Here is a 25,422-nt window from a genome sequence, read left to right as displayed (position 1 = left end):
TGGGAGCCACCTGCTCTTAGCAAAAGAACACTTCCAGGTTAACCTGAGCCAAAGGCAGTCTGTCCCCTCTTCCCTGGCTGGCAGGAGTCTACAGCGAGTAAAACTGACAGAACCCTACAGGAAGCAGTTGAACACACAGCTAGGAGACCTTGAGACCAGAACAGGGAAACCAGGTATCACCAGAAATATCAATAGTCAATAATCTGGTGCTTTGTTTTTACTGCCTCCAAAATGAATACATTTTTTGTAAGTAAGAGAGAAGTGTCAAGATTCTTACTAAAATTTTGTACTTGCAAATTTTTAAATATAAGAACAGTTCTGCTTTGGAAATTTTTTAAGTTAATTTTTTTTAGTCCACTACAGTATGCTGGAGAGTAGGCAAATATTCTTGATATGGCAAGAGTTATGGATGAAAACGATCACCTGCCCCATCAATAAACAAAGGATGTTTCAGCCATCAAGCCATCAGCCACTGCAGCCATCCATGACTGTGTGCCCTGAGGGGCTTCAGGGTGGATAAAAACAGGATACTAGCCCTAGGTAGTTAAGTGCTAGCCTTGAAGGTATTAGTCACTCTATTGTGTCCAACTGTTTGTGACTCCATGGACACTAGCCCGCCAGGTTCCTCTGTCCATTGGATTCTCTAGACAAAAATACTGGAGTGGGTAGGCATTTTCTTCTCCAGGGGATCTTCCCAACCCAGGAATTGAACCTGGGTCTCCTGCATTGCAGGTGGATTCTCTGCTGTCTGAGTCACTACGGAAGGTGCATTTCAAAGGAATGATTTCAGTGAGCTCAGTCCCCAGCATCTTCTTATACACAGAAAAGCTTGAAATTCATAACCTGAGATGTCTGGTTTTTCTTTAATTAATAGTAATCTTTTGATGTTCTGACTACCTGGCTGTTTGGGGGCTTTTTTGTTTTTTGATTGCTGCTGCTGCTGCGAAGTCGCTTAGGTCGTGACTGAGTCTGTGCGACCCCATAGACGGCAGCCCACCAGGCTCCTCCATCCCTGGGACTCTCCAGGCAAGAACACTGGAGTGGGTGGCCATTTCCTTCTCCAATGCATGAAAGTGAAAAGTGAAAGTGAAGTCGCTCAGTCGTGTCCGACTCTTAGCAGAAACTCCTATATATCCTGGCTCCTCCCTTACCTCTTCAAAGCAGTCCCTCAGAGCTATCTGAGAGGTTGTCTTCAGGGCTAAGTCCTCAGGAAGTCTGCTAAACAAAACATAATTCTCAGCCTTTAGATTGCACTTCTTTCTATCCGTCAACAGAGGTTTCCTATAAAACCTAGGAATATGACTCTGAAATTCATTAACCTAAAAATATTAATCTTATCATCAATATTATTGATCATCAATTTGGGATTACAATCTGGTGTAGGTAGCAGAATTTCAACAGAATGATAAAAAAAAAAATAGTTTTATCATCCTGGAGGGCTCCCAGGATTTTTTTCCCTTCCTTAGTTGTAATTACCAAGTCTTCACTCCCACCCTCTTCAAACAAGGTCTGCAACTCCTTTCCCACGATCAGGAAGCAGCGTGACAGTAACCCTCTGCTTTTCGTCACAGGGACCAGACACCCAGCCAAACAAGAGTCTGCGGAGAAGGCTCACACCACTGAACCACTGCATGGGAACTGACCAGAGGCTATAAACTCCCACACGCCTTCAATGCATGTCCCTTTTATTATTGTTGTGAAGTGAAAGTCGCTCAGTTGTGTCTGACTCCTTGTGACCCCATGGACTACACATACACAGTCCATGGACTTCTCCAGGCCAGAATACTGGAGTAGGCAGCCTTTCCCTTCTCCAGGGTTTATTATTGTTGGCCATATATAAATCCAAACAAAGCACATGTTAGGTTCTTCAGTCCAGTCCAAAGTAATATAGTAGGTTGAGAATTTCAACCTCTGCATTCACAGCTTTAATCACTCAGATGAATTATGAACTCAGATTTGTTTCCTTAAAACTATCTTAAGAGTCATAGCTATGAAAATGTTACACCGAGATCACAAACAGCCAACAAATACAGCAGTAATTAAAAAGGTTAACTTAAATAGCTATTCACTTTTCTTTGTTGTTAACATGTTTTTGAATTTTAATATTTTTATTTTTAATAGAAAGATAATTGCTTTATAGTGTTATGTTAGTTTCTGCTGTAGAACAACATGAATCAACTGTAAGTATATCTGCGTGCATGCTCAGTCCCTTCAGTTGTGTCCGACACTTTGAGACCCCATGGACTGTAGCCCGCCAGGCTCCTCTTTCCATGGAATTCTCCAGGCAAGAATACTGGAATGGGATGCGTCTCCTGCATTGGCAGGCAGCTTCTTTACCACCAGCGCCACCTGGGAAGCCCATGCATGTGAAGTCACTTCAGTCATGTGGGAAGCCCATGAGAGAGAGAAAGAGTGTGTGTGTGTGTGTGTGTGTGTGTGTGTGTGTGTGTGTGTGTGTGTGTGTGTGTGTGTGTGTGTGTGTGTGTGTGTGTGTGTGTGTGTGTGTGTGTGTGTGTGTGTGTGTGTGTGTGTGTGTGTGTGTGTGTGTGTGTACACATACATATATATCCCCTCCCTCTTGAGCACCCCGAGTGTGTGTGTGTGTGTGTGTGTGTGTACATACATACATATATATCCCCTCCCTCTTGAGCATCCCTCCTACCCCCCCATCCCACCCTCTAGGTCATCACAGAGCATGGAGCTGAGTTCCCTGTGCTATAGGCAGCTTCCCACTAGCTATTTATTTTACACATGGGAGTGTATCTATGTCAATGCTACTGTCTCAATTTGTCCCATCTTCTCCTTCCCCCATCTCATTCACTTTTCAAATTTTTAAAAGCTATCACTATTCAAAAAGCTAAATAATTTGGATTTATAATATTTGCTGATTCATTTTACTCTGGAAAAACAAATTCAGTATACACTGCTTTTATGTAAATTTAATTAAGAAAACAGTAGTAATAAAAGGTGAATTCTAGCTCATGATTGCATGCTAAAGCATTTAGAAACAAGTGTAATGTATTCTGAAGTGCCTTGAAAAATAAAATGGATAATTAATGCCTAGAGAACAAGAGCTTGGTGTGTAATAAAGCAAGCATGGTAAATGTTATGATAGAACTAAGTGGCAGGTACGCACATGCTAAGTCACTTCAGTCCTATCCAATTCTTTGGGACCCTAATGGACTGTGGCCTCCTAGGTTGCTCTGTCCATGGGATGCTCCAGGCAAGAATACTGGAATGCATTGCCAAGCCCTCCTCCAAGGGATCTTCCCGAACCAGGGATTAAACCCACGTCTCTATGTCTTCTGCATTGGCAGGCAGGTTCTTTACCACTAGTGCCACTGGGAAAGCCCAGCAGTTACATAGGCAGGCATGTAAAATTCTTCCAACTTTGCTGATGTTTGAAAATGTTTTATAATAAAAGCAGGAAAACATTTAAAATAAAACTGCAAACTAAACAAGCAAAGTGAAATCTCTAACAATCCAGCACAAACTCACAACCAGAACTCTCAATATTTTCATGTTGCTGGTGGAAGCACAGAAATAGTTCAAGAAACCACTTATGGTTTCAATATAATCAAATTTGAATCACAAGAGGTTTGCAGTCAGTAAACTCCAGTTATAGTTACAGAAATTTCTGATGCCACCCAACAGCCATAGGAAAAAGATTTGTATTTAAATAATGAATTTTACATTTGGATTTTGAAAGAAAACTCCTTCTCATAACAGAATGACTTTCATTAACATGTTCCTCTCATACTTGTTCTGGGTTGACTTTGACCATGACAGAAGCAAAAGATATTTTCTAACACAATGCGAGTGTTGCTCCTTAATCAACCAAAATTTAGCATAATATTCTATCAAGACAGATATCAATCACTTCTTTTCTTGGGTAGAGATAATTATTAAAATATTTTCCTGTTTCTTCTTAGACGTTTCTTCTTTTTATCTTTTGCCGAAAAGAAAAGGGAAGAAAGGAAGTTATTCAGGAACTAGAACACACTTTTACAGAATCTTATTTACTTTCTTTTTTATGTCTAGATATATCAGTTATTAGGCCTCAGAGGCAGAGATTGTTAAACCTGAATATGGAGGAAAAAGAAATAGGATAGACTATCGCTGATCAAACAGGTCATAGTTAACTGTCTCTTCCCTTGTGGTTTAGTCACTCAGTTGTGTCTGACTCTTTTAGGATCCATGGACAGGAGCCCTCCAGGCTCCTCTGTCCATGGGATTTCCCAGGCAAGAATCCTGGAGTGGGTTGCCATTTCTTCTCCAGGGATCTTTCTGTTCCAGGGATTGAACCCACGTCTCCTGAATTGGCAGGCAGATTCTTTACTACTGCCCTAATCCCCTCCAAAAACAGATTTTTAAAAAGTGAAACTATCACCCCCCGAGGGGCAATACAGTGAGGAAGGAACAAGAGAGACAGAGAAAGAGAGAGAGAAAAGGAAGGATGGAGAGACATAAGGAAGAAAGGAAAGACAAGACACCCTCAGTTCTATTCCAGTCTCCACGATATATACTTCCTGGTGAAGTTTTTGTCTCAATAATTTTCCCTCCATTTTTCTACTCTCTCCCATTCCCAGTTTTCTCTCAATACACTAAGAAATAAAAATAAACTATCAAGTCCAAAATGCAGCTCACCTTCACGTGCCCCCCTCAACGTGATATCGGAGGAGCAGCTTGTGAATGACCTTGATCCCAAAGAGTCCAAGCTCTCAAACGAGTCCTCCCTCTTACAGTTGCCTGGAGAAGCCAGAAGCTCCCCGCGCTCAGGGCCCCAGATGTCGCTATAACCACTGTCCCTGCCACTCCTCTTCAGGCAGCTGGACTCTTCAAGTGCCTAAAGGACATGTGTTCGGAAATAGTAAGTGAGCAAAAACTTCCAAAAATGTCATCAGTTATGGCGTCTTTGTTTGCATAGCTCAAGTCATGCTATCTCTGATTAGATGAGGCACTGAGATTTCCCAGTGGAATGTCAGAAAAACATTTGATAGAAATCAGAACATAAATCTGTAAATGTCTTCCCATGACTTAACACTTTAGCACTCATGTGACAACATGGAGGTACCCAGTATTACTTACTAAGGTAACAGAATCTATTTAATAATGAGGAAACTTTCAATCAAAGAACAACTAATAATTAGAGTAACATTCAAGAGCTAAAATCATACAGTTTTCTGGCAATAAACATAAAAGGAGGCAAAGAGAAAAGTCAACCTTAATTTTGATATTCAAAAGGAGAAGAGAATAAGAGTGCATTCAGCCTACCTCCAGGAAATATTAGGGGTCATTTCTACTGAACAACAACAACAAAACCATAACAACGTTCTTCAACAAAAAGAAAAGTTTTAAAAGAGAGAGGGGTAAGAATAGCAGGTATACACTTCACAAACTTGTCTATTTTCACTGATTACAAAACTAGATCTGAACCAAGGAAAGCTCACTGGTTACAAAATTAGATCTGAACCAAGGAAAGCGGACTTGTTTGCTGATATATAATACATTTCCCCTGTACCTAGATGAAATATTTGTTTGGCTCCTATAACAGTTATTTAGAAATAAAGTAAACGTTATTAACCATAGGTTTGTAAATCATATAGAACTTACTAAAATAAGCATTTTTAACTAACTTTCCTCTAAGAAAGTTAATAGCAGAATACAATTGGACTTTTAAAAATTAGCATTTCAGTAGAATTTATAAAGCCTTTAGCATAGTCCTAATACATAATAATCAGTGAACAGTTATTAACTCTATAATTTTTTAATACAGTAGAGGTAATTTCGTTACTTAACAGCAAAATGAGAAATGTTATTTTCAGATAATGATACTAACACAGAGATAAGAATTCCTACGTTCTTTAACAACCAAACGTAATATGTGAACCTTTCATTAAATCATTATTTAGACAAGAAGCTATGAAACGGAGTTGGGAAACAATTGGGATATTTTGAATATAGACTGGATATTAAATAATGGAGAATATTCATGAATGTTCTTTGGTCTAGGAGACACTGTAGGTATACAGAAGAATATTCTTACTGTTAAGAACAGCATGGAGTGAGCAACCTGAAATCTCCATGAAATAATGGATAGATACCTAAATAAAGCCAACAACGTTTAATGATTAAATCTGATGGAAAACAGGTGGGTATTTGTTACACTACTCTTTCAATTTTGAATTATGAATATTTTCAACATGTGGAAAAAGTTGAAGAAAAAAGGTTTACAATGAATAATTAGCAGCTGTCTCAGGCACACTTTTGGTTAAGACTGGATGTCAATTTGTGGTTGAATTGTGTGACAAGTGTTTAAGTGCCAATAAGGCCCAATAGATTTATGTGAGATTTTATATATTTTATCTGCCACACACACCCTGGAATTAGAGTTGACATCTTGTCATGCAAATGCAAGCGCCTACCCTGTACTCTATGTCCAAGCAGATGGAGAAGCTGGTGCCACCAAAATACTTCTCAAAAAATATAAAATTTAAAATTCTAAGTAAATCTTTAGATTCATCAGGTTTCTTAAACACATATTTGTTGAATCCTTAGAGTGCAACACACAGGAAATGATTCTTGACCTCGTAAGTGTTAAAAGTTAATGATGATGTGCCAACATAGTTGTAAAAGAACTGGAGTTTGGCCCTGTTGCCTGGTTCCTCCCCCACCCTGCCAACAAGGACTTTCCTCTGACAAGTCACCTAAAGTGAGTCACCTACAACTTGTAGGATGACTCAAGGGCAACAGTTGACTGAATTTCTTTTGGCTGCACTGGGTCTTCATTGCTGCACTCAGGCCTTCCCTAGTTGTGGCGAGTGGGGGCTACTCTCTAGTTGCGGTGCTCAGGTTTCTCAACGTGGTGGCTTCTCCTGTTGTGCAGCGTGGGCTCCAGGGCACGGGGGGGGGGCTCAGTAATTACGGCACATGGGCTTACTTGCTCCATGGCATGTGGAATCTTCCCGGACCAGGGATCGAACTTGTGTTCCCTGCATTGGCAGTGGATTCTTAACCACTGGACCACCAGGGAAGTCCCTGCAAGTATTTTTTCTTTATTCATATTTTAGATTGGCTATTAAGCATAACTAGTTAAGGGAGAAAAGCTTGATGAACAGAATGGTTTTGATTTTAAGAGAACAGATGCAAAACATATACTGACATACCTCTTATGGCTTTCCACCTGCCATAATAATGGAATGGAACCACAGCTATAGCTTTACCTATGAAAAATTCTTTGGGTTATGCACTCTGGTTTTGACATTGGTGGCAGGAAACACTTAAGTAAAGCATTCCCAGCACACTCTATGAGGGTTACTGAACCTGACTCAGACTGCCATAAAAAGAACCAAAGGCTGTAAAGAGAACACACTAATGCAAGGGCCAAAGTCCCATGTTATTTTTAACTGGATGTTTTCTTAGCTGAAATAACTGTAAGGCAGACTCTGCTCATGCTTGAAGCCCCGCCACATTCATCCTTCCAAGCCCAGCCTTCCACCATTGCACTGACCTACTTGTTCACCTGTCTACATCAAACAATTGTGCGGTAAGGATGGGTCATCTCCCTTGTGTGAGAGCTTTCTCTAACACCTCATATAGTGCTCAGGTATGATATTATCTCAACGATTATCTGAATTAACTGTTTTAAGGAATTTAAATAGGATATTATCAACTCCTTACGATTTAAAAATAAAAATCCAGAAGGAATACTCTAACCTTCAAGACTATAATCTCAACTCTCTATAAAATATATGGCTGAGCTTAGGCAAAACTAAAGACGAGAGTAGTTATAAGGCAAAGAGATCATTTTCATCCTGGCCTAGAACATCTATTTTCCAATCATAGTAGCTAGCATTTATTACATCCTTACAATGTGCCAGCGACTAATGCTAAATGCCTGATGGGTACAGAATCATTTACTGGTCATAAAGACCCATCAAGCAACTACTATTAATTAGATGGTGATAAATTATTTTGATGATATATTTTCTTCTGAATACTGCAGATTCTCCTACATAAATACCCCCATGGCGATTCGTTCTCCCATTTGATCTTATGAATGAGGATCTGGCCAACTCTGGATAGCCTTGGCACTTGACTCTCTTCAAACAGTCTTTAAAGACTCAAAATTTGCAACACTGACTCCAAAATATGAAGGACTAGAAATGTGTTTAAAACCAAAGATTCTAACTTAAAAATCTCATCAAGTTTCACAGAACAGCATTTATTACTCTTTAGGAAACAGACGTAGCATGGTAGAATTGTGAAGATATTGGAATAAGAACATTAGAGATATAGTGACCCATGGCAAAACAATGAGATAAAGAAACTGAGTAACATACACACATTTTAATAGCCTGAAGCAGTTACAGGTTGAGTTCACAATGAGTATAGAAAGAGTTGGGTTATATAAGGTGTTGAAGAAAGAAAGTCAATGAGTCTTTCACTGAGTTACCTAAAATTAAGAAATAAATACCTATACCTATATCACATATCCTGGAAACTGGTCTGAACTACTCACTCCTTGGTGGTGGCTTATGAAGTCAGCAGATAAGTAACAATCCTCTCTACCCATCCCAATCAGAGCCACCACATTTTGTAGAAAAAGTAAAAGAAGGCAGAGGGCACATGGAAAAAACAGGGGAAGGGGAAGATAAGTACTATTAGTTGGAGTAAATGTCTCATATAGATAGAGCTTCCTTACCTTAGTCAGAGCTTGTCCTAAAAGATTCTCAAATGCTTTCAAATTAAGATAGGGACCATTATAGTAGGGGTTACTTTGTGCTTTTCTTCCCAGCCAGTACAAAGTTATCAAAACCTTAAAAAAAAAAAAAAATGCCATGAAACAACTGATGAGTCTAAGTAATTAACAGCAAGCTTAAATGCAAGTGAGCACTCTAGATAAAAGACCATATGTATCTATGGTTGAAAAGTAGATTTTCTTTTAAATTCCATGAAGGAGAAGGGTCATCAAAAATGTTCTTCTTCTCCGAGCACATTCTCACACCAAAAGCTTAGACCCCCAACAAGTATTTGTACATTCTACCAGTACCCACGAAGCAGGAAAAAATTCACAGGAAGAAAACATCAAGTAAACTTTTCAGACAATATTTTTCCAACAAACTTACAGACTAAACACTTAAAATCAATAGTTCTCAGCTTCCCTAACAAGGATATTTAGCCCTTATGTTTTTAAATAAAGCTGTCACATTTTTAGAAATTCTTCTAATATGCAGCATACTATATATATGTCTACACTGGCTAATTCCTCAGAGTTCTTAAACATTTAGTGTTTCTCCTTAAAGTCTGATTTTGGTGGCTTCTGACTCACTCTCCTAAAAATCCTATAGTCTGTTTATCTGCCTTTGCGTGCATGCTAAGTCGCTTCAATCACGTCCAACTCTTTGCAATCCTATGGACCATAGCCTGCCAGGCTCCTCTGTACATAGGATTCTCCAGGCGAGAATACTGGAGTGCATCTCCATGCCCCCTCCAGTGGATCTTCCTGACTCAGGAATCAAACCCACACCTCCTGCATCTCCTGATTTCACAGGCAAGTTCTTTGTTACTAGCGCCACCTGGGAAGCCCTTATCTGCCTTTACCACATTACTAACATGTAAGGACCCACTTCCTAAATTTAACCCACCTTCTTATACTATGAGATCAGATAATATACGTTTCAACCATATTTAAGCATATTTAGAATTTGTTTCTAACAAAAATTCCATTAGAAAAAGGACAGAGAACATATCAGATATTTTTAGTTCTCACTACCCTATTACAGAACACGTTAAGAAACCATTTATAATGTTCCATTAAATATGTATCTTACATTTTTCACTCTCCTATCAGTTTCTTCTTGCCTGTAAAGAAGAAAAAAGAAAATATTCATTAAGTAATATCTATGAACCTGAATGAAATTGTTAATTATTAACTAGGAAAAAACTCACTTGTATTCTAAAGTTCTATGAATGTTAATATCACCTGGAAGTTCAGAAACTTTAGAGTGTATTATCCATCAGAGGATTTTTCCATATTCATTGATTTCACGAAATATAATGGTCAGTTTTCTATTAAAAGCAAGGTTGTCTTTTTAAAATTTCATTTATTATAGCCTGATTTATAAAATGTGCTATTTGCATTTTTAAAATTTTCATTTTAAACAATGTTTAAACTCAACCAAAAGGGGGAAAACATCAACATATGGTCATGGCAGAAAACAATCAGGAAAGGCAAAAAATGTAAATAGGCAAAAACAAAAGTAATTTTGCACAGTTTTCTTTTCCATTGTGCATGGTGGTTTTTCACTGAAGTTCCCCAGAGAAAACTGCTCAGAGACCAAACCCCTGCAGATGCTAAAAAGTGTGATTTTTTAAATGCCATGAATCTCTGCCTAGAGATTTAACTCTATTATTAGCATCATGAGCTTCCCTGGTGGCTCAGAGGGTAAAGTGTCTGCTGCAATGCGGGAGACCCGGGTTTGATCCCTGGGTCAGGAAGATCCCCTGGAGAAGGAAATCGCAACCCATTCCTGTACTCTTGCCTAGAAAATCCCATGGACAGAGAAGCCTGGTAGGCTACAGCCCATGCAGTCAGTCGCAAAGAGTCGGAAACAACTGAGCGACTTCACTTTCACTTTTCATAAGCATCATGAGTTCCCCCCACCCCATGCCTGTAAAAAGGCATGATATTTATGGGAAAAGTTAAAGAAACAGATGTCACCACAATGTGGAAGACAAAAACACATGAGTTCATTAACAAACGGGTCACTCTAAACTATTGGTGCTTTTCAGAGACTTAAGCAAGATCGTTGCTGGTTCAGGAGAGATGCAAGACCCTGAGCTAGATACCCTTCAATGCAACTTTCCAGTCTAAGAGTCATAGTAGTATACTTATGAGAAAAAAAAAAAAAGTATACACACACACACACACACACACACACACACACACACACACACACACACACTGGCTTTCTTCGTGTCTCAGAGGTAAAGATTCTGCCTACAATGCAGGAGGCATGGAAATGTGGGTTCAATCCCTGGGTTGGGAAGATCCGCTGGAGGAGGAAATGGCAACCCACTCTAGTATTCTTGCCCAGAAAATCTCATGGAGAGAGGAACCTGGGGGACTGCAGTCCATGGGGTTACAAAGAGTTGGACCCAACTGAAGGACTGAGCATATACACACACACCATGTGTGTGTAAGACATAGAAAACATGCACACATAACATATATACACAGGGAAACAAAGGGGAAGAGAATGAGCTCATAAATAGACACAAATATTTAACTTAGCTTTCAAAGAATCCATGAAGATAGCTACAACCATTCCTTCCCATACAACAAACATGAACTGAAGTGAACCTAAGAACATGCAACTCCCGTCTACCACCAGAACAGCATAACAAAAATAAAATTCATGAGCTCTCACCCTACTGTGGAAACGTAAATTGGTACAACTACTTGAATACACTTCATAGCATCTATTCAAGCTGGATATATATGCATATTCTACAGTCGAGTAATTCCACTCCTCAGTATATACCCAAAAGGAATACTTACAGATATTCAGCAAAAGTCACATATGAGAACCTTTGTAGATGCACCATTCATAATAGAATGAACTGGAGCTATACTTAACATCTTTAAGAGCCGAATGGATCGATTATGGAATATTTGCACAATGAAATATTCTGTAACAACAAGAACAAACAACCTGCAGCCATATGGTTCAATCTCACAAACACTGGGGATCAAATGAAGCCAGGCAGAGCACTGGATTATCCATTCATGTCAAGTACAAAAACAGGCAAAACAAAGATAAGATGTTAAGATTCAGGATAGTGTTCACTCCGGTAGGGAGGATGGAAGTGACTGGGAAATGGTGATGCACTCCTGGGAGCTTATTATTTCTTATGTTTTGATCTGTTTGATCTAGTTCTTATATCTTGAACACACTGCCTACCTATGTGCATTCCATCTCTAAAGTTTGTGAACTGTACACTCAAAACACACGTATAGAAATAGATACATATTTCAAAAAAGCAAATAAATTTCACAGCCCAAGTACTTAAACCAGGGCTTATCTCTTGAGTAAAAAGAAAATTATCTTATTAAAAAAAAAAAATCAACATTTCCAAAGAAGTAGGGGAAAAAAAATCACTAGAAAGCAATAATAAAAAATAACAAAGATGTAAAATATACAGTCTCCTTTTATATTAATGGCCAACATACACACCTCAGACATTAACCAAAGCACAAAGAACCATCAATACTCAACACAAAGGATATACTAGGCTGAAAACCACCACACTATTAACATTCAATGCAAAGCATCCCACTTTTCTCATAAGCACCCCTGAGGGCAGAAGGAACAACACAGCTCTCTTGAACTCCCGACCTCCTTTCCACACAGGCTTCTCTGAAGCTTTCTAATCCAACACACTCACTGGCTTTTTATTATGATAAAGCAATAATTGTAAACACAGGGTATGGCCTATTTGGGAATAAACACTCACAATAAACCGTGACGTTGGCACTCTAACCTTTCCCGCATTTCACATTCCTTTCCGAACATGAGCATTTATAACATGCTCTTGAACACGGTGACACTCAGGCCGGCCAAATTGCTGTTCTATCACTGAAATGTAATGCCAGGAATTCAAGTAGTCAATGATTTGCGGGAGTCAATAGAGGCCAGCTTCTGATACCCAACAAACACATCCCACTGCTTGGAAGTCGGAAACCAGGCGGCTCCTTTTGCCTGCAGTGGCCACGGGGCAAGACCCCAGAGCCTTTCAGAGAGAGAACAGGCGTGAGAGCTGAGGGGATGCTCACGGTATCAGCCTCTCCATGAGCCATCCAAGATGCTGGCCAGCCCAACAGAACCAAAAACTAGACAAATCCCACCTACAAACAGACTAATCCCTTATAACAGATATTTCAACTGTTGACATGGGATAACATGGATAGACCTAGAGTCTGTCATACAGAATGAAGTCAGAAAGAGAAAAATATCGTACATGAACACACATATGTGGAATCTAGAAGCACGGTACAGATGATCTATTTGCAGGGCAGGAACAGAGATGAAGACATAGAGAACAGACACGTAGACGCAGGGTGGGAAGGGAGAGTGGGACAGATGGGAGATTAGGACTGACATAGATACACTGTCAGGTAGCTAGAGGGAGCCTGCTGTAAGGCACACGGAGCTCAGCCCCGTGCTCTGTGACGACCCGGAGGGGTGAGATGGATGAGGGGCAGGAGGGTCCAAGAGGGACAGGGTATATGTAACCAAAGAGCTGATTCATTTCATTGACGTGAACACACTGTGTCACTTTCACAGCAGAAAGTAACACAACAATGTGCAGCAACTATATTCCAATTAAAAAATAAAAAAAAAAGAGGATGGTCTTTGGATCAGATGTAGGGCCCAAGAGCTGTGTTCATCTTGGCAATTTAACTCTTGAAGCTTCAGTTTCCTTCTGGAGGATCTGGAAATAATGGCCCATATTTCAGGAAATCATCAGAAAAGTACCCGGGTACTTAGCAGAGTCCCTAGCCGTATGCTAAGTGCTCACTGAACAGCAATTATCACCAGACTGTAAGCTACGTGAGAGCAGGAATCATCTTACTTACCAAGTTACCCACAAAGGCTTCCTAATGAAGCCATGCTGGATCGCAACACTTAGTTGCAACCAGCCTGCCTGACATTCCCCATTTCTCATTCCTGTTTTATTTTTGTATTATAACCATCAACTGAATGCATTAATTTATTATCTGTCTCTTTATCATCCAAAAGGAATTTTTGTGATTTTATTTATCACCATACCCCAAGTGTCTTAAGACAGGGTCCACCACCTGAGAAGGACATTAAAATATTTTTAGTAAAAATGTCTAGCACAGTCAATGGCACACAGACGCTCAGCAGCTCTAATCTGAACATATCTTTTTAGCTTACAGAAATGTAAGTTAGCAAGAGAAAGCCTGAAATGATAAAAGCTCAGGAAATTCCTATGTGATGTTAACAGTTAAATTGCATTAGCTTACTTACAACACCCAATTTTGATTCCAAATGCCCTGATGCTCATAACTGTGCTTCTTTTTAAAGCTACTTTCTTTAAAACTTCAATAAAAGGAATTGTTTATAATCATAGATCAATAACCTAAAAAAGGCACAGATTCAAAAACTAAGAGAAGCTGCAAAGTGCTGAGTGCAGAGATTAAGCGCTAGTCTCTGTGATATAAAAGCTTCCCAGCAAAGTTCTGAAAGACAAAGACCAAAGAATCTAAACCTTCCTTGACACCCAAATTTACCATAAAAACGGACAGAGATGAAACATAAATAGTTTGAAAAATTACTATGTTGAATACTTCTCTGTGCATTACGCTAATTTAAATGTTGTATTAAATATTGTGTTTAATACTCAAGAAATGGCCAAGTATAACAGAGATATCTTCCACTCTTAATGGAACAGCTTTGATCATTGCCTCACTACCCGGCAAACGACCAGAAGACACGTGCTAATCACAGAACTCTGAACTTTCTGCCAGAGGCCAGGAAGAAAAGAGCCACAAAGGCTCAAGAATGCCCATCCATGAACAAGATCCATCAGTAACCACCTTATCCTAACAGTTTCAAGGTTTACATAGAACCAGGAAGCTCTAGGTCTGATCTTTTCTTTACTCAAGGCTATTTTAAAATACTAGTACAAATCATCAATCAAGAAGTAACTTATCTGGGGCTTCCCTGGTAGCTCAGTGGTACAGAGTCTGCCTGCCAATGCAGGGGACACGGGTTCGATCCCTGATCTGGAAAGATCCCATATGTGTGGACCAACTAAGCCTGTGTGCCACACCTATTGAGCCCTCATGGTGCAGCTACTGAAGCCTGTGTGCCCTAGAACCCATGCGCTGCAACAAGAGAAACCACTGCAATGAGAAGCCTGCTCACTGCAACGAGAGAGTGGTCCCTACTTGCCACAACTAGAGAAAAGCCCGTGCATAGCAACAAAGACCCAGCATGGCCAAAAAGAAATAAATTTTTTTAAAAAGGAAGAAGTACCATATCTAAGGTAAAGACCAGGGAAATAAAATTCCTGTGGATGCTCTGGCTTCCATCAGGAGACCCCAGGCCAGGCAGCTCACCTAGGAGGGCAGGCTCTGGGGTCAGACCTCCCGGGTGTGACTTCTGGCTCCACTTTTAGGAGCTATGAGAATGTGGTCAAGGTATTTAACACTGTGTCTCCATAGCCTCACCTGGAAACCACACACCCATCTCATTGGGCTTAAAAGAGACATCTGGAAAGTATTTAACCCAAGCAGATCAAGGAAAGGAGACGCTTTAAGCCTACCCTACAGTCATCCATCTCAAACATATAGTGTGATGGCGGGGAGTGACCGGGGGACAGGCACGTTCCCCACACATTTTCTCCCTAGAAGAGACATTTCTGTGAAGCACAATTCAAGACACTCTTTCATGATCTGCTTTCCTTTCCCTGTTTCTCTGAAAGCTTTGAACAAGAAAGTATTTCAAGTATAAGGTCAAATAAAGAGCAAGGCAGACTAGCCTGGTATTACTGCTGTTGGCCAAACATCCAGGCTGGCCCCAAGCCAGCCCTCCTCACCCGCCCTCTATCTACCAGGGACTGCCCAGGCCAACACCCTTCCATTTTCCAAAAGGTCAAAAATCTGAGGGGGAAAAATGTGTGTATGTGGCCAAAATCTATCTCCCTCATATCTGATACCATAGTTTGGGGACAGAGTGTTAAAGGGTGAGATTCTCCTTTTATTATAATTTGGTACAGCCAGCTATACTCAAGGGCTTCATTAAAAATATTTCCAATACGTTCTGTTTCCCCAACAAGCCCATAAGCATGCACCCACCTCAGCCTCTCCAAGCATCTCTCCTGCGGGACTACAGAGGGCTAGGACCATACCTGACCCATGGCTGAACCCCGGGGGTCAACCACAGGCCTGGCTAAGAGCCACCCACCCAGCATTCAAATGTTCACACAGAAGTCACCCAAGCTTTCCTGGTGACTCAGTGGTAAAGAATTCGCCTGCAATACAGGAGGCACTGGTTCAACCCCTGGAGCAGGAAGATCCCCTGGAGAAGGAAATGGCAACCCGCTCCAGTATTCTGGCCTGGGAAATCCCATGGACAGAGGAGTATGGTGGGCTACAGTCCATGGGGTCGCAAAGAGTCAGACACAACTGAGCAATTAAACAACAAAAAGTCACGTAAAGCCATTCACAGAGCCAGTCTAGCAGATCAAGGACAAAGAGGTGGAAGAAACTGTCACCCCCAATGAGATAAAGCTTCACAGAGCTTACAACCAAATCCCACTTCTCTTTTTTGTTCATCCTCCGTATTTTGACACGTCTTTTCTTCGAGGTACTAACTTCTCACTGGTAGCACTACAAGGCTCACTCTTCTCATGTTCTGCACCAATCTCAAAACCCCCTAAGGACTGAATTCTCTGTGCCCCAAAACCATCCCTCCTCTCAAATCCCAGCCCCCTCCCTGCCCACCTCAACCTCAAACACGGCTATCTTACTGAAGCATCACACACGGAAGCGTGTGACTGAAACCTCATGCTGGAATTTCTGATAGAAGATCTTTGCTTCTGGTATGATGGGAAAAGACTTCCTTACCTCCTGACAGGAGAGAGGAGCAGTGTGGTACCACCTGGACGACCTCCAGATTCTCTGACTACAAGGAATGCACCAGGAGACACATGTATAATGTCCTACCCCACCCCGTCTCCTCCCTGCCACACACACCCCCCCCCTTTCTCTCCCTAATCCTACAGTCCTGATGATCCCCCTTTCGAGGCCTCAGATAAGCCTCTACCTTTGTTCCTCAGAACAACTGCAACTCACTGGGGTGATTATGCCCCCAGGCATCCACTTCCTGAGGCCACTTCCCAGAGCAGGGCGTGGACCCAACCCTTGGAGTCAGGCTAGTCCTGCCCTGCCCTGGGCGGCACCAGCTGACCCGGTATGCCGCTGGGGAAACGGGCTTGACATGAGAGAAGCTGGGCTCACACGATACTTGGTCCTCCTCCAAGTCACCAAGTTATCCGTGCCCTCCAGTTGTTGCTTATGAAGTCTGGCCACCTGTTCACAACTTTTTTAAAAATGGCAAGAAATGAGGCCCTGAATCATGATTTCCTAAGTGGTCACCAGTAGAAAAAGTGTGTGGGCTGTATCTGCTTTCAATCTGTCGGATATGTGTGCAGTGAGGGAGGAGGCATGTGTGTGGCGGGGGGGGGAGATGGCTGAGACCATTCAAGGCAGATGCTCTTCTCATAATCGCGGTGGCATCATTTTCTATAAGACAGGCTGCCTCCAAATGGGGGGGGCGGGGGAGGAGGAAATCTTCAGGTTGTTCAGGCTATTGACTGAAATCTGAAGAAGCACAGTGAGAAAATGGGCTTCCCGGGTGGCTTAGATGGTAAAGAATCTGCCTGCAATGAGGGAGACCTGGGTTCGATCCCTGGGTCAGGAAGATGGAAGATCCCCTGGAAAAGGAAATAGCAACCCACTCCAGTGTTCTTACCTGAAGAATTCCATGGACAGAGAAACCTGGTGGGCTACAGTCCATGGGATTGCAAAGAATAATTTCTAACACAGCTGTATCTGAGGGAAGAGCCTGTCTTTATTCCAAATGAAGGCTTTTAGGAATGCACCCGGTAATGGCTCCTTTTTCTATTAACAGACATTTTTATTCATGAGAGCTCATCCAGTGCATCCCATAAAATCTTTCTCTAGTGACTGGCAAATACAAGGAGGAAGAGATGTATGGACAAATGTTAAAGATGCATTCTTAGAATATTGTATTCTTTCCTTCTCTCAGAAAGTAAGCTACATTTTTAAAAGTGAAGTTGAAATTCTTCCTTTCCTCCCACCTTCATCCCTAAAACTGAAACTGTATTCCACTTGACAATCTGCCAGTGATATGACACAAAAGTGACTCACAGCTTTTAATCTGCCATGGCTACAGAATGAGCTCTACCTGACTGTGGCAACTGTAAAAATGGCACTTGAGAAAATAACACCACATCTGGAGATAATTAGTGAGCACAAACAGATAAACTTGATGACTTCTGCACTTACCTACGTGAGAAAAAACTCTTGGAAATTCAACAGTTTTTGCCCTAGCAACTGTTAACACTTATTCCAAACATGACAAATGAGTAAGTACCCGCTCGTTAAAAATAATTTGTTATTAAATTTCATACCCCTCCCACATGCTACTAAGAATAGCTAAGTTTCACTTAAAGAGAAAGGGGGAAAAAGAAAAAAACATGCATTCAAAGACACTGGCACACATTCCCCCTTCAAAAATGAGACTGAACAGTGCTACCTCGGGAGCTGAAAGGGGGGTTTTGTTTCTCTTTCAACCACAGACTGTTTGCAAATCTTCTCTTCTACTTTTTTGGAATATGTTTGCTATTATATAAAACTGATTTCACAATTGAGACTCACACATGCATACCTCCGGTTAGATGGTAACCCAGAAACAGACAATTCCTGAATACAGAATTCAGTGTCCATGATGCACGCTCTTTGTACCAAATGGAATTATGTCCTTCAGTTGTATCAAAGAATTGTATCAAATGCATTCAATTATACCAAATATATATCAATACTGATACTTATCAATTATAGCAGAGGCTAGAGCTGGGTGTCAATTACAGACCTACCCATCATTTTCCTTTTGTAGGTAACAATGCCAGGTAGCAGCAGTAATGGCAACAGTGGGTTTGGTTTTTAGACATGGAAGGTCTGAGACACATTACAGACAAAACAGAAATGTGAAGCAACTGGTAATTAGACATACCAGGAGGATGTTCAAGCTAGAAATCTAAGTTGGTGATATTAATATAATCTGGGGAGTTGTCAGTATAAAGTGTAAAGTCATAAAACTACAATGAGACAAGTATAGCTAGACAAGAGGTCTAGGATTGACTGAGGTCTGGGAAACCCGACGCGTAAGGGCTAGAAGTAGAGGAGAAACCAGCAAAGCAGAGAGAAGGACTAGCCGATATGATGGGAGTGAACACCAGAGGGAAGGAGCGACAGACGGAGGCAATAGGCCAAAATGTTACAGAGAGGCAAATGAGGATGAGTGCTAGGGAATTACTGCTATATTACTTTCTTAACCCTTATAATATCTTACACACATAAACACAATTACTAAATTACTAATTATTTCTTTCCAAAGGAAGAAAAAGAATGAAGTAGTAACATCAACAAAAATCTCATCAAAACCACTAATGTTTCTTTTTTTTTTTTTTTTAATTTTTTTATTAGTTGGAGGCTAATTACTTCACAACATTTCAGTGGGTTATGTCATACATTGATATGAATCAGCCATAGATTTACACGTATTCCCCATCCCGATCCCCCCTCCCACCTCCCTCTCCACCCGATTCCTCTGGGTCTTCCCAGTGCACCAGGCCCGAGCACTTGTCTCATGCATCCCACCTGGGCTGGTGATCTGTTTCACCATAGATAGTATACATGCTGTTCTTTTGAAACATCCCACCCTCACCTTCTCCCACAGAGTTCAAAAGTCTGTTCTGTATTTCTGTGTCTCTTTTTCTGTTTTGCATATAGGGTTATCGTTACCATCTTTCTAAATTCCATATATATGTGTTAGTATGCTGTAATGTTCTTTATCTTTCTGGCTTACTTCACTCTGTATAATGGGCTCCAGTTTCATCCATCTCATTAGGACTGATTCAAATGAATTCTTTTTGACGGCTGAGTAATATTCCATGGTGTATATGTTCCACAGCTTCCTTATCCATTCATCTGCTGATGGGCATCTAGGTTGCTTCCATGTCCTGGCTATTATAAACAGTGCTGCAATGAACATTGGGGTGCACATGTCTCTTTCAGATCTGGTTTCCTCAGTGTGTATGCCCAGAAGTGGGATTGCTGGGTCATATGGCAGATCTATTTCCAGTTTTTTAAGGAATCTCCACACTGTTCTCCATAGTGGCTGTACTAGTTTGCATTCCCATCAACAGTGTAAGAGGGATCCCTTTTCTCCACACCCTCTCCAGCATTTATTGCTTGTAGACTTTTGGATAGCAGCCGTCCTGACTGGCGTGTAATGGTACCTCATTGTGGTTTTGATTTGCATTTCTCTAATAATGAGTGATGTTGAGCATCTTTTCATGTGTTTGTTAGCCATCTGTATGTCTTCTTTGGAGAAATGTCTGTTTAGTTCTCTGTCCCATTTTTTGATTGGGTCATTTATTTTTCTGGAATTGAGCTGCAGGAGTTGCTTGTATATTTTTGAGATTAATCCTTTGTCTGTTTCTTCATTTGCTATTATTTTCTCCCAATCTGAGGGCTGTCTTTTCACCTTACTTATAGTTTCCTTTGTAGTACAAAAGCTTTTAAGTTTCATTAGATCCCATTTATTTAGTTTTGCTTTTATTTCCAATATTCTGGGAGGTGGGTCATAGAGGATCTTGCTGTGATTTATGTCGGAGAGTGCAAAACCACTAATGTTTCTAATGAGAGAATTTAAGAGAATACTGAGCTACATGGCTCAGGTGCCCTTGCAGACTTTTAAGTTCATGCTCAGCAGAGCCAATAAGAAAATTTCACTATTGTTATAAATCTTCTATACTGGAACAATAATGTTCCATGTGAAGAAATTTTCAAGTCAATATTTCTCAATCTGTGTACCATGAAGCACTAGAAACTAGCAGAATGAATGGAGCATAAGGTCAAAACTTTTTGCCAAGTGTTGCATATTTTCTTCTTAAATATACATAATAGAAAATTGAAGTTCTGGTAAGTCCTATAACAAGAGATCCATTTTACTTACACTAAGAAAAATTTACTTTGTCACATTTTTTGGCACAAATCTTAAGGGACTCTGGTATTAATGAAATATTTCCCAATTGTGTTCTGTTTAGCTCCACTTCATGCTTAATTATATCATGTATATTAATAATAATTGCCTTATTAAGCACTTTATATTAATCATTATGTTGACCATACTGCATTATCTCCTTTAATCCACACAATACTCTGATGATTTACAGAGTAGAAAACTGGGACTCCAAAGGCTTAAAGACTTTCCTAAAGTCACAAAGCTATTTAAGACTTGATGTGATCCATAGTTTTCATAGACTGAGAGCCATGAATTAAGATCCCTGACTTAGCATTAGTATAGTCACCCTTTCTACCTTAATATAGTTTTAATAGCTTGCTTCTTTCTTAATCCTAAAAAATAAGTCTCTCTGTAATACCCTGAAATATAGTCTCTCAATATTCTCTCCAAGTGTTGGCTCAAAATCTGTCTATTGCAGTAACACTTTCTTGCCTAAATCTGTCCCTCAAAGAATGGCAAAAGCTCCCCATTACCACTTTTTCTGGCAAAATTTAGATAGGTATTGTACTGTCTTGAACATACAACCCACTATGAGATTCTGCCGATAGAAAATTGTCAAAGCATTTTCTGAAATTCTTCTAAGTAAATGAAATATACCACAATAATTCTCAGAGAAATGCAAGGCAGAGATTACCTATTCTTACCACAGCTAAACCTTTATGAGTATGGTTTCTATAAGGCAAGTATCCATCAAATATAAATAATAAGATTATAAATTAAGCATAAACAAGATTAAATGGGAAAACATTTTGGTTAATTTCCTGAGGTATATTTTCTGACCTAAAAAAAAAAAAGCAAAAAAGAGAACTATATCTATCTTCAAATTTGTAAAAATTAAACAAAATATATTTAAAGTGCTTAACACATAAATACTTATTTTCTTTCTGATGAACATGAAAGCATAAGGTATAAATTCTTATTAGTTAGTTATTACATCATTACACCAATTCCTTAGCTGTAGTTTATATTAAACATGCTATATGTATATAATACAAACCCACACTGTCAAGGAAGTATATTCCAAACTATTGATTCAACTACACATTCAAAAAAGTCTCCATGTTGCTTATATGTACATTATTCTCCCTTGCCTATAGGTGAGACTTGTTTCAAAATTTTAATTTCCACCATGGGAAAAATCAATACCACGCCCCCCCTCAAAAAAATCTCTAGCCCAAGTTCATCATAAATCACTTTTGAACTAAATTTTGCCTGTCCTAGATAAGCCTCTTTTATCTTAGTGTTTAAAAAAAAAAAAAAATCACTAAATTTCTCACAATTTTATCTAACCCAAAGGTTCACAGGGGCAACACAAATTTAAAACCGAGTTTCTTGACAGTATTACCCTTTTGAACCTTACAGTTCTTTGTGGGGGATTATCCTGGGCATTGTAGGATGTTAAACAGCATTCTTGGCTTTATTCACTAGATACCTCCCCTCACCCTAGTCAGTATAATCGGAAATGTCTCAGATGTTACCAAATATCCCCCCGGGGGAACGGAGGGAGCAAAACTGCCCACAGTTGAGAACCATAGTTCCACAGATCCACAGTTTCAGAGGATCTAAGAATTTAATGAATTCCTCTTCATAAAGTATACTTAAGGTTCCATGGGCCTTAAATCAGCTGAAACCAAAACCAATCTATCTCACTGGCAGATGTAAAGGAAGTATGAGGAATGGACTAATTGTCCGAGAAAGATAAAATATTAAATTGAAAACATATTATGATTTATCTTCCTTGCAATCTGTATAAAGCTGCCTTTCATTAGAGAATTAATACCGTGCATTATTTTAAATTTTCCATTTACACCTTCCATTGATATGCCATTTCTTTCTTAGTCTTCCATATAACACTTCAAATTTCAGATTATCAAAATATCACCATTCACTTTGTATGAGTCACCGAAAAAGAATGGACATGCTTCAAAGGAATACTATAATTACTTCCAAATTCAGATTAATATAACCCTGCCTTCTTCAATTAACTTTCAAGTTCAATACACATTCAATCCCGATGTCCCTCAGAGCAGTTTACATTTCTTACAATCAATTTCAATTTTCCCACTTTATTTGTGAATACCTTATGAAACTTCCAAGACTAATGAATCTAATGAGCTTTTTCTTCTTCTCTCTGCCTTCCACTACATTCAGTCTGAACCAAATTCAAATAATACTTACCAGGCAAGTTTTCTCAGATATGCTTTTAATATTCTCACTGGCATTATCTCAGCCCAGAATTTAAATTTAATGTCTTTTTGAGTGCACGTTATCATCTAATCCCCAAGCCTATTCATCCTTTCACATGCTCTGCACTGGTGAAGGGCACCAAATTTCAGAGCCAGAAATCTAAGACCTAAGCCAAACAACATCTCGCTCAAACTCTCACTTCCCCACCAACCAAATCCTATCAATTCTAGCTCCTCAACGTCTCTGTGGTGGTTGAGTTGCTAAGTCGTGTCTGACTCTTGCAACCCCACATGGACTGTAGCCTGCCAAGCTGCTCTATCCATGGGATTCTCCGGCAAGATTACTGGAGTCGGTTGCCATTTCCTTCTGTAGGAAATCTTCCCAACCCAAGGATCGGACCCAGGTCTCCTGCATTTCAGGCAGATTCTTTACCGACTAAGCTAGGAGGGAACCCCTCTGGAATTCATCTTTTCTCACTCAGGTGTATTTCTCTTTGGTCTTCACCCACTGCTCCTCCTCCTCCCCAGAGATTCCCAAAAAACCTTCTTAAAATAGAATCCTCTCTCTGTCTCCTATCTTGAAATTCTTTTTTTCTTATGGTTTATTTCCTCAAGTAAAGTTCAAAATATGGCATTTACATTCATCATCTGCCTTCTCTCAGCCACCACATTTATTGGCCTGCCCCGGCATAAGCCCAACACTCTTTCTATAAAACGACCCTAGCACTCTCTCAATAGCTGTGAACTCTCCCACCTCCACATAAGAGATCATAGGAGGTTTTCGCTACCTGGAAGGCCCTTGACTGTTCTCCATTTTTGAACTGTTTGTTCTTTCAGATTAAACTCAAATGTCACCAGCCTCCGAAGCTTTCCTATCTTCTAGAGGCTTCTCTCATGTTAGCCTGTGGGTACTCCCACGGCTCTCAAGAGTGTCAGTTGCTCAGTCAGGTCCAACTCTTTGCAACCCCATGGACAGAGGAGCCTGCTAGGAGCCCGCTAGGCTCCTGTGTCCATGGAATTTTCCAAGCAAGAATGCGGGGGCGGGGGAAGGGGGGGAAGGGGGGGCAGGGATGAGGGTTGCCATTCCCTTCTCCAGGAGATCTTCCTGACCCAGGGATCAAGCCCAGCATTCTTTATCCAAGAATGCAGGTGGATTCTTTACCATCTGAGCCACCAGGGAATCCCAAAATAAAAGTGCTATTTGATCAGTCAAGGTTGATTCTACATGGCCCCATGGACTGTAGCCCACCAGGCTCCTCTGGCCAGGGAACTCTCCAATCAAGAATACTGGAGTGGGTAGCCAGTCCCTTTGCCAGGGGATCTTCCTGACCAAGGGATCGAACCAGGCCTCCTGCATTGAAGGCAGATACTTTACCATCTGAACCACCAGGGAAGCTCTTAAAGCACTCCATTAAATTCTGTTCCCAGCCTCTCCCACAAGACTGTGAACTTCATGGATTGTGAACTTCATGAAATCAGAGACAGAATTCTGTTCGTCTCTGGCTAAGTACTTAAAATACAGGCACTAAAATACCATCAGGAAGAAAAGACTAATCTTCAGCCTCTTCTAAAAATCTACCCTACCATCACATAGAATCCTATCTAAGGGGCCATTTTTGACCACAACATTTACTCCCTCTCATTCTCACTAAATCATAGGGCTCTCCAGGCTTTATCTTGAATTAATTTTAGTTATATCTCCATTTCCATCTTTCAGTCATTTCCTATTGCATCCTGTTCTGACTTCAGTCAAACAAGTCTAACACAACAGGACCAGTTTACCCTCACTCCAGAGCTAAATATATTCTATTCCTTCAGCCTCAAATGCCCAGAAATTGTCACATATTTAACTCTTAAATGTCAAATTCCAGGAAACTCCCATAGGACAATGCCATGTCCCTGAAACACTTTAGAGATCCAATAGCTCCTACAAATATAGAGCCATACCATTATTCATCCACTTATATCCATTACTGACATTAATATACTTTGTGTATTTGTCTCACTGCCTTCAAAGTTACACTTGAGATCCATTTTCCCTTCATAAACATTATTCATATACAGCTGACCCTTGAACAACACTGAACATGTAGTACTGTTCTGCTCAGCTCAGTCGCTCAGTCGTGTCTGACTCTTTGTGACCCCATGGACCGGAGCACACCACGCCTCCCTGTCCATCACCAACTTCCAGAGTTTACCCAAACTCATGTCTATTGAGTCAGTGATGCCAACCAACCATCTCATCCTGTCATCCCCTTCTCCTCCTGCCTTCAATCTTTCCCAGCATCAGGGTCTTTTCAAATGAGTCA

The 25,422-nt window shown here is 40.3% G+C and overlaps 1 protein-coding gene across 19 annotated transcripts in view; it reads right to left on the bottom strand.

Annotated features, from left to right (window-relative positions):
- The window catches only part of LMO7 (LIM domain 7), a 212,411-nt gene that overhangs the window by 56,297 nt on the left and 130,692 nt on the right, over positions 1 to 25,422 (bottom strand). For all 19 annotated transcript variants that reach the window (XM_043892157.1, XM_043892166.1, XM_043892173.1 and 16 more), the window contains 3 exons: positions 9,834 to 9,864; positions 8,705 to 8,818; positions 4,648 to 4,846 (listed from right to left, as the gene is read on the bottom strand). In XM_043892157.1, coding sequence (XP_043748092.1) covers positions 4,648 to 4,846; positions 8,705 to 8,818; positions 9,834 to 9,864 — 344 coding nt within the window. The remainder of the gene's footprint in view (positions 1 to 4,647; positions 4,847 to 8,704; positions 8,819 to 9,833; positions 9,865 to 25,422) is intronic.

Source organism: Cervus elaphus, chromosome 30 (genome assembly GCF_910594005.1).
Source record: "Cervus elaphus chromosome 30, mCerEla1.1, whole genome shotgun sequence".
NCBI lineage: Eukaryota > Metazoa > Chordata > Mammalia > Artiodactyla > Cervidae > Cervus > Cervus elaphus.
Note: the sequence above shows the minus strand (reverse complement) of the source record. Positions and strands in the feature narration are given on the sequence as shown.